The sequence below is a fragment of the Montipora capricornis genome, chromosome 1 (genome assembly GCF_036669925.1).
Source record: "Montipora capricornis isolate CH-2021 chromosome 1, ASM3666992v2, whole genome shotgun sequence".
Lineage (NCBI taxonomy): Eukaryota > Metazoa > Cnidaria > Anthozoa > Scleractinia > Acroporidae > Montipora > Montipora capricornis.
Genome location: NC_090883.1, coordinates 12,553,500 through 12,563,499, shown reverse-complemented (window position 1 = coordinate 12,563,499; position 10,000 = coordinate 12,553,500). Strand labels below are relative to the sequence as shown.

General features: G+C 39.3%; 2 protein-coding genes across 2 annotated transcripts in view; both read left to right on the top strand.

The window, feature by feature from the left end:
- Positions 1 to 10,000, top strand: part of LOC138056614 (cyclic nucleotide-binding domain-containing protein 2-like) — a 56,520-nt gene that overhangs the window by 23,693 nt on the left and 22,827 nt on the right. Inside the window, exons 4-6 of the mRNA XM_068902482.1 lie at positions 1,349 to 1,443; positions 4,799 to 4,930; positions 5,925 to 6,065. Coding sequence (XP_068758583.1) covers positions 1,349 to 1,443; positions 4,799 to 4,930; positions 5,925 to 6,065 — 368 coding nt within the window. The remainder of the gene's footprint in view (positions 1 to 1,348; positions 1,444 to 4,798; positions 4,931 to 5,924; positions 6,066 to 10,000) is intronic.
- The window catches only part of LOC138051487 (alpha-1A adrenergic receptor-like), a 2,926-nt gene continuing 266 nt past the window's right edge, over positions 7,341 to 10,000 (top strand). Inside the window, exon 1 of the mRNA XM_068897700.1 lies at positions 7,341 to 10,000. This exon is cut by the window's right edge and continues 266 nt beyond it. Coding sequence (XP_068753801.1) covers positions 8,094 to 9,164 — 1,071 coding nt within the window. The 5' untranslated portion in view covers positions 7,341 to 8,093 and the 3' untranslated portion in view covers positions 9,165 to 10,000.

Below are 10,000 nucleotides of genomic sequence, written 5' to 3'. Positions count from 1 at the left end.
AAAATGATCTTAGTTTTACGGATGAAGCACCGGTAAATGTTATCAGTGAAAGACACGAGTAAACACGTAAATAACATGAGTGGGCCATTGTGAGTTTTACCAGAAACCCATAAGGGTTGAAACGTGTAACTCGCTTTCACAGCTTCCGAATATTCAGTGCTAAGTACCATATTTGGAAAACCCTCGCTCCAGTTAATTTCGCGCGAGAACATTGGTGGTATTGCGTCACGGTGTTTTTGCGAACTGATTGGTTGAATGTTTCTCTCTTGTTGTTCCAAATATGGTACTTAACAAATTGAATATTCAGAAGCTTGTTACCCAGCACACAAGGGGCCGTTACACGTTTCAACCCTTACGGGTTTCTGTTTTACTGCTTAGCTCAGATACGTCCAGAAATGCCCCTAATTAAACCCAATTAAACCAATTAATTAAACCGAGGATTTCAATAAGCGTCACAAAGTGGCCCCTTGCTCTTCTCTCCAAAGTCGACATTACTGGCAATCGTGTCTGGGAATACAGACAATTATCGTCACAAAATGTCCCCCAAATGCTGCTCCTCAATTAGGGATAAATTGCTGCATTTACCCGAAGCTAAAAATAACGCTAACATTTACCCTTTTCCTTATTGTTGGAAATAGATAGCAAAGGGTAAGACGTAAAGCGACTTTTCGTGTTGGATGTCAACTAAATTGAGCATGCGTCTAATTAGGTAAAATTCTCGACATAGTGGCTTTAAGTTAGCTAAGAGAATGAAGAACTAGAAAAGTTAAAGAGGTAGATTTGATGTCGTTTCGTTATGCGATTTTATACTCCTGCAACGTAAACAGTGGTGAATGTTGGCATTTCGGGATAGTATGTTTTAATCGAAATAAAACGGTATTGGTAAGCTCCAGTTTTCTCTGCGTGTACCCGTTTCACTAGCTGACAAAGTCAGTTATTCCAAATAACCTTAACTCTTCCTATATACTGTGAATCTGAAATTTAAGTTCACATTGATATCTTTCAAATTTTACAAATAAACAAAAGCACTTAACTCCAATAGCAGTTGGAGACTGAAAACTGCTTGCCGTGAAAAAATGTATGCATAGCTGTGCAATTACGCTACACAGCTACTAACTGAGCTACCAAGCCTCTGATCTGGGAGCTGGTCAGTTACATTTATTTCCAGTTTTAAACAAGTATTTTGGAAAGAGTAGACAGACTTAGCAGTCTGAAAAGGAGGCCTAGAGAAACGTTTACGTTAGTGACTAAAAGTGACCTATGTTCATAACTAGAGTAGGAAACTACTATTAACGTTAATGAAATTTCACATTGACTCAGGCTAATTACACCGTTTTTTCAAGCGTAGGTCATCCTGGAAGGTCAATGTATTTTATCGTCAGTGGATCTGTTTTAGTGCAACTGGCAAAAAAAGACAAAACGTCGGGAAAAATCAAGAAACAGGTTTGCCTATTTTGCCATGGTTTTTATGACTTAGTAGGAAGATGTTTCGAAAGTTTTCCAGTACAGGGCTGCTAAACACAAAAAATAGGTCCGCAATGCCTGCATGTGGGGGCTTAATTGTATTAATGCCAATAGTTAGCAAACAACAGCTATAGTTAAGGTGAGAAAAAAGCTCCATGAAAGCATTTTGAAGAGTCATAAATAGACCACTGTTAGATGTCCGAAACAAACTTCCTGTGCAGTACGTATTATCTCCACGAATTTTATCTCCTGTTGTATTTGTGCTATCTAAAAGGGTCTGAATATTACTATGTGGATGTCCATAAACAACAGCAGAAGTTATATTATGATGAGATTCAATGTCAATTTCTATCCATAATGCTTCAAAATAATTTGTTGCTCTCCTAAGATCAGTCCTGATAACAAATTATTGTTTATAAAAAATCCCACACCTCCAGCGTTTGTAACACTTGGCAATGAAGAAAACTATTACCCTGAAAGATTGGTATTGGATAATAAATCCTGACCAACTTTTAGCTTAATCTCAGTAAGTCCCACTATCGACAAAGGAAACTACAGATTAGACAACATAGTTTGAAGGTTGTCAAAGTTACCTGATATTGCAATGAACGATAGAGAAATATTCATCAGAGAAGCATTCATTGACATAAGGACTGTAATAGAAATCATGCGCAATATAATGTTGAACATTTACATTTGAAGGCAGATTGAGATCAACATGTCTCATATTTAAATAGTCTACGTTGGAAGGGGAAGCGGAGATTTCTAAGCAAGCCAAAGGCTCGAAGTCATTGCATCATAAGTTGACATTTATGTCAATTCATTTATACGATTGTAGTAGGACGAAAAAACACACACTGGCTCACTTCAGTTTTTCTCATAACATCGTTTTCGGAACGAGTCCATAAAAATGTAAAGTTATTGTCCTTCTTGGCTTTGAGGCAATTCCTGAAGAGCTTCTCCTTCCTTTCTGTGAGTCTTTCTTTGGTAAAAATTATTTTTTCATCCAAATACCCAAGGTCACAAGATGTAACTTCTTGCTTTGTTAGAGCCTTTCTTTCACACCTCGCCTAACTAACTTTACTAAAATATCTGATGACAATGTCTATTTTGAACAAAAACGCAATTTCCATGTGCGTATCAAAGAAGAAGGCACAAAAATGGCCGTTTGGCAACTTGCAACACGTGATTCAAAATTCTTCCCAGATGACCTTGCGATCGCGACAAGTACACAAATAAAGTGCGCCGACGGTAGCATAGTGGAGGCTGATGCCCTCACAAAAAGGAAGAATTTTCATGTTCTCCAAAAGTGGACTGTTTCCAAGAAACAAAAATCATTCATTTCTTTGCCAAATCACAGGCAGACAACCCTCAGGAGGCGACAGCGCGTGACGTCACGTTATTTTGAGACAGTTGTGCACTTGGCCTTGAGTAGTCTTGGAAGTGGACGTATACAAAAAATGGACCCCAGGTCTATGGACTATCCCTGTGGACCACCCCTTATTTTGTAAACACAATATGTTTTACAAGCAGAAAAATCTTTAGACGAAAGAGACAAGTGATCCTGGCACTTATGTGGAAAATTTAAGCAGGAGTCTCATACTAAGCCCATTTCACGGTATTTTTACAGACAAGAAGCCCATGGAATATTTATTTTTAGACTACTTTTTTCTGCAAAAAGACAACACAATTCCGGTTTGGTGACGCTATGACGTCAAGTTAGTTTCTTGTGATTGGTCATCGGGCTCCTACAGGAGTCTCATTAGCGGGAAATTCAATCTAAAAAATAAATCGATTGAAGCAATAGCCTGTTATAGACACTTATACCACCTATTGGTGGCTCCAAAGGGATTCGTCTATAAACCGCTTTTCAAATATAAGTTCGTTACATTCATCGAATCCCTCACCGGAACAAATGAACCCAACAAATTGACCTGCTCCCAACTGAGTGGATTCAAACCTCAGTTGGCAGAGCGTTGCACCGGCATCACAGAGATGATGGGTTCGAATCCCATTGAAGCCGCCTGAATTTTTCAGGTGTTTATAATTAGAGATAACTGCTTAAATTGTCCAGGTAAAATTTAATGCGAAGATCGCCTCCCTCTTTCGTCTAAAGATTTTTGTGCTTGTAACTTTACAAAATGAGGGGTGGTCCACAGGGGTGGTCCATGGAGCGGGTCCATGGAGGTGGTCCATGGACCTGGGGTTCATGTTTTGTATACGTCCCTTGCAAGTTGAACGCCTTGTCTACTTATATTGTACGAGACGACGCGTGTGATCTGAAGAGGAAATGGAAGCGTCCCAAAAACCCATCAAATCACTCAGGACAACCCATAAAATAGGTGAGGGAACTTTATTTATTCGGCTGTCCATAAAATGAGTTTTCGAAAAGAAACACCGCGATTTTAAGTTTTTATGGAACATTTTCCTCGATTAATTGAATCGGCTGTTACAACTGTCTCAAAATAACGTGACGTCACGCGCCCTCGAATCCTTAGGGTTTTCTGCTTGTGGCCAAATAAACAAAATGAAGAACCAATGTAGTAGAAGCGGCGTTCGAGTAACGATAAAGCCGTGTCCATATGGTGCATGCTACCTAGTCGATGATAGTTTGAATGCTCTGGTCATCGTCAAATATCCCGTCGCATGACCGAACGGAGTGCTGAAAGTCGGACTTACACAAGCATGGTAATGCGAGCCTCTAATGCCAGGCCCTGCCGTGTGATAATTACTCGGGTTTTCCAGGGGAAACGACCGTGGATAGACTTCGTCTTCGATTTTCTTCGTTTCTTTTTTTTTTTTTTTTGCGTTCGGTCACAAATCGCACTCAAGCTTGTCAAGGGTATGCGCGAAAGCTCCTACTTGGCATGCTTGTGAAATGGCTTATTCATCTTGAGCGCATGCGGAAGGGGTTTAAGCCAACCTGCATTTGCGGCATTGAACTAAAATGGCGTCGTTAAAAGTTAGTACTGATATGGGGTCTAAGACGCTCAAACCACATACAAATTCACACACCGTTCGTCTTGTTAGACCCACACGAAATTAGTAACGGGTCGGTCCAGGAACTTTACGAGCGACCATTTATGAATGAACATAACGAGAATCAATGCCATCACTCTAACTTAAATGATAAATAATAACGTAGCCAACATCTTCCCTGTATTTCTTTTTCTTTATTTTTCATTTGACGATCCAGGACATCAGGACAGCCCGATCTTTTTTCAAATATGATCGACTAGCGATGCAAATGGCCCAAGCAGAGAAATCTATCATCGACCATTATTAAACATTTTACGATATTCAAAGCGAAAGCATTCGTTTATTGTCATTTCAGATTGTTGGGGAAATGTTTGCAGGTGACTCGTTTGGGGAGCTAGCACTACTTCATGGAATCAAAAGAGCGAGGACTATTGTGAGCAAAGGAAATGTAGAGTTCCTGACAGTTGATAAACGGGATTTTGACATGGTATTTTGCAAATCATTTTTTTGAATCTTTTTGATATGCATTAACTTAGTGTTAATGAAAGTCTGATCTATAATTACCCAGATGTAGTTGAAAATCTATTCACAACACTATCATTCATTATTCGATGAAATGAAAAGATGGCACAACGTTGACTAGTCGTTAGGCAAGCTGTTTAGGGTTGCAGTGGCACCGCGCACCGGTGGCTCAGTTGGTTGAGCATCGGGCTGTCATGCGGAAGGTCGCGGGTTCGAACCCCGGGAAAGTGCTGCCTTTGTAATTTCATCTGCAAATGGTTAGACTTTCAAGTCTTCTCGGATAAGGACTATAAACCGTCGGCCCCGTCTCACAAATGTCTTCCATGTTCATAAGTTCCCTGTGGGACGTTAAAGAACCCAAACACTATTCGAGAAGAGTAGGGGATAAAGTCCCCGGTGTTGTGGCTGTCCTGTTCTCTCCAGCAGAAGTGGCCGGCTTGGCGGTGATGTCTCTAAAAAGGCTTGTGGTGTATGAGGCCACCTAAGCAGAAACAGCCACAAGTCAAAAAGGGACTTTGCCGAGTGCTGGAACATGTAGATGTAGATGCAGTATTAAATGAACTACTCGCTGACTGAAGCTGAACAGGAAATGTGTTTTACTTCCAAATCCTAATTCATGACACGACCTTACCCTTGCATTGTGATGCCCTGGATAGACAGTGTTGTTTTCGCGTCATTTTGTTTCAAGTAACATTACGAGAGCATTGAGTGAGTGGTACCTGGAAGACAAACTCTCTTGGTTTATCGCTTCGTGTACTGAAGGGTCATCCGTGCTGCCTAATTATCCTGGGTGAGCCAGTTTCTCCTATATTATTTTCACAAACAGAGTCAGAGCGATGGTTTATTAAGAAAGTAGAGTCTTTGTGAACCACCTCATAGATAGGCGTGAACAAAGCCAAACCGCCCTGAACGAAGTGGCTATAAAAAACACCAATCTCCGATTTATTTTAAATACTTAGGTTCTGAAAAAGGCATATCAACAGGAATGGGAGACAAAATTCTCGTTGTTAAAATCGTTACCTTTGTTCAAAGATTACTCGACGAAGGAGTTGAAGCAACTAAATAACACCTCTAAACTTGTGGAGTATCCTCACAATACGGTGAGTCTCAATTTTCACTTTTTTATTTGGTTATATGGTTAATAATAAAGAGAGTTATGATGATGATGATGATGCTGACGATATAACAACCGCTGACTGACTGTTTGGCTCACTTGGTTTAGAAGAGGACTACTATGGGGTAGGTCACAGGGTTGAATCCTGGCCGGAGAATTTGAGGATAAAGTGCTGTCTTCGTAATAACATTTGCAAATGGTTTGAATTGTAAGTCGTCTTAGATATAAGGACGCAGGCGCAAGGCCGATGGCTCCATCTCCTTGCTAAGAGTAGGGGATGGGATTCATATGTTCCCCACTTTCGATCAATTCACGGCAGTGTAAAAGGGGATTAAATTAAATTGAAAAAGAGACCGAGACATTTAACAATGAAATTAAAATTGCCATGAAAAGTATTTCAAGAAATAACTACAACAGACGTTTTCAGGTCTCGTTACAGTATAGGTTCGAGGTGTCAGTTTTCAAACACGTTCTTAGACAGTCAATGCTCATGCGGCATTTCAATGCTCTTTGAATGTAGTTTTGAATCAAAAAGGTATGTTTTTACTTTATTTTTCTGATGTTAGGTTCTCAAAGCAAGACAGATAGTTCTGTTGTGAAGGTTTAAGCTACAAGGGATTTTAAATTTCCTGAAAATCTCTGTCGATTTTGTGCGATAAATTTCCAGCTTAATTCTACATATTGCGCCGGTTTGCGATTTGTCATCCTCCATCAAAATTGAAAATAGTTGATGACGGTTACCTAAAACACCCTTTCATTAAGCAACAATCTGCTTGGCTTTACTTCAATCAAGTCACAACGAGTTGAGCTTGATGTAGAAAAATTGGAGTGTTTTTGCAGAGTATTAATTTCCGGTAATGAGTGAACACACCAAAACATCAAAAGAGATTCTTTGAAATTAATACTGCAACCCTTAAAAGATAGGTTATTCTTTTATTCCCACAAATTATTCCCGAGGAGAAGTTTGAAGTGGGTTTCCACTATATCTTTTAAAAAAAACTGTTAAACCCGCCACTTTAAAGCTTTGCTTTCCAAAGATTACCTCGCTTCAAACTTAAAGTTTGTGAAATGTTTTATTAATTATGTGGTGCATAATTACGGATATAGTGATTCGTCGTGGAGACAAGTAATTTCTGCTGAGTTTGACATACAGCTGTAGCTTGACACCAACACGAACGCACTTTTTTTATGATCACATTTTAAATTCAAATTTGGTTTGTGTTTACTCACAATTTTAATAAAATCGTTTCATTTCCTTTGCTTCCTTTCTGAGGGATGTTATTGGTGGATGTCTGTCAGTTTTTCCGGCACAACAGCTTCTAAGTGAGATTATGCGACATTTTACCCGTAGGCTCTGGTGACACGGATATTGTATAAATGACAAGTTCTTGTGTTAGCCTCTGCGTCTCAGTAACTCGGCTAAATTTAATTGAGTAACTCTGACATTATGTCATTTGTAGGCCATAAAAATGCACAGCTTTGTGAGGAGGTTTACACCTGAATAAATTCAAACCATGTCATAATGTATAAAGTGATCGGCAGTGTTTCGAGAATTCTAATTTCATATTTACACATAGAAAATTGACAACAGCATGATTGACCCTGACACCAAAAGTCTCAGCCTTCCATTTGGAATTTACTTCATTGTGATCCACCACAGTGTGTTTCGGTAATACCGAATCAAGTTTAAATTCTGGATACTTCAGAAAGTGTTCTTATTTGCTTTATCACCTGTTTTTCAAGAAACCAAAGAAAAGTGACATATTGTAGGAATCCGTACTTCCCACGCAGTCGATAGACTTTCTCCGGCAGTTGTAACATCATCGACCATTCTATGCACTTGAAGTACTAGCTACTTTAGAGTAACACTTTATACAAGCGTTTAACGACCGAAGGTTTGTCATCGACAATATAACCAATTCAGATTCACCACGGTATTCATGAATTAAGAAGATGAACGTCAACGTTTAGCAAAAAAAAACAACAACAACAACTGAATGAGCTGTGATCGCAGATGTCAGTCAAAGCCGCATCCATGGCCAATCTTACCACATCGGTACCTAGTGCTGTGGACTTGTGTCGTCAACCCACTCAGACATCCTTTATCGCTCAAGCCTTTTTTCTCATCTTCATTGCAATTACAACTTTTCTCGGAAATTTCTCCGTGTGTCTGCTTGTGTTTCTCAACGCTAATCTTCACACATTGACCGGTTATCTTGTGGCATCTCTAGCGTGTTCGGATCTTATGGTAGCCACTTTATCGCTGCCTTTCCGCATTCATCAGACTTTAAACAACACCAGTTGGTGTCTTAGTGAAGAAACCTGTTTATTTTGGATTTGGGCGGATCTATTTTGCTGCTGTGCTTCCATTGGTAACGTAGCATTGATAAGTATTGATCGACTTTTGGCTACCAAATACCCTCTGCGATATCAACAGATAGTGACTTGGAAGACATCATGGCTAATGTTGTCTTCTGTATGGATATATTCACTAATAATGGCATCCTCTGGTTTAACAAACTGGACTTTCCCCGGTAAAGCGGCACTAGTTGGAGTAGATAATGGCTGTTATAAGCGTGATCCTTATTTTTATACCTTTGCTTCTGTTGTAGGTTTTTTTATTCCACTTTTGGTTATAATTTTTTCGTATGGTTATATCTTTAAAATCGCCATGCAACATTTCCGCGTTATTTCACAACTACCAAACGTTCCTCAGACTGATGAAGCACAGCAAACTACATACAAACAGCAGTTAAAAGCTACTAAAACTCTTGCTATAGTAGTAGGAGCTTTTGTAATCTGCTGGATGCCAACTTTCATAATTATCTTAGTCCAAGTGTGGTGTCAAACCTGTTTACAAAATCACCCTAACAATCTAGAATTGCACGGCTTATTTCATTTTCTTAATATCATGTTTGTGTACACGCTACCAAACATAAACTCCGCCATAAACCCTGTTATATACGTTGTTTTTAGCAAGGACTTGAGACACACATTTATGAGAACTTTGAGAAATCTTTACCAAGAATTGTATGAGATAAGGGCGCGAGCAAGCTTAAAACTTAAAAGCCGACAAAAGAGGTAAGCTTTCTTGCCGGTAGCCCGACTTAAAACGAGAGGTTCGCTGCAAAAATTTAATGAGCCAAGAATTTTACAGCAGCAGGATTCTCGAAACACGTACTGAAAACTCGAACTACTTATAGCTCAACACTTCGTTTATTCTAAAACGTTGGAATTTAAACATGTCTGAAAGAAAATTGAAAAATCTAAACCGTCCCAAACTTTCAATTCCAAATTGCAAATTGACCTGCTGAATTTTAAGGGAGGATATATTTTGGATAACTTCTAGGAGTAGATTGAATGAATAAAACGCCTGTAAATCTAAGGAAAATACGGAAAAAGGGAAGAAAAGGTGACATAGGCATGTCAAAAGTTTTGCAAAAGAAAAAATGTGGCGTTTTTTGGGAACTGAGTACCTTATTAAAACAATTGTATTCTGTTAACAGTTAAGAAAGAGTATAAATCTCGTTACCGATTTAAGGCCCTCATCCTGAGAGCGAATTGAGAAGAAAACAAGGAGCCGTGGAGGACAGCCAAGCCCGAGAAAAATAAATTTGTGAGATGTTCGTTTTTTGTACGGCTTTTGGTGATGAAAACGCACGGGAAAGTATCATCATCATCAACTTTTTACACGACTACAACCTACGACAATTAATATTTTACAACTAGACGCTCCATGAGCGTACACTGGGTTGCCTGTAATACGTGTTACTCAAAAACCGAGGGGACTGAGTTGGGTGGTATTGAACTGCTGCTGCTGCGTGCCAGCAGAGGCCCTTTGGTTCACACGTTCATACGACGAAACAGATCTTTTTCTGAGGTTAAAAACCTGGCTACCAGCCTATTAATCATTTGTCAGAA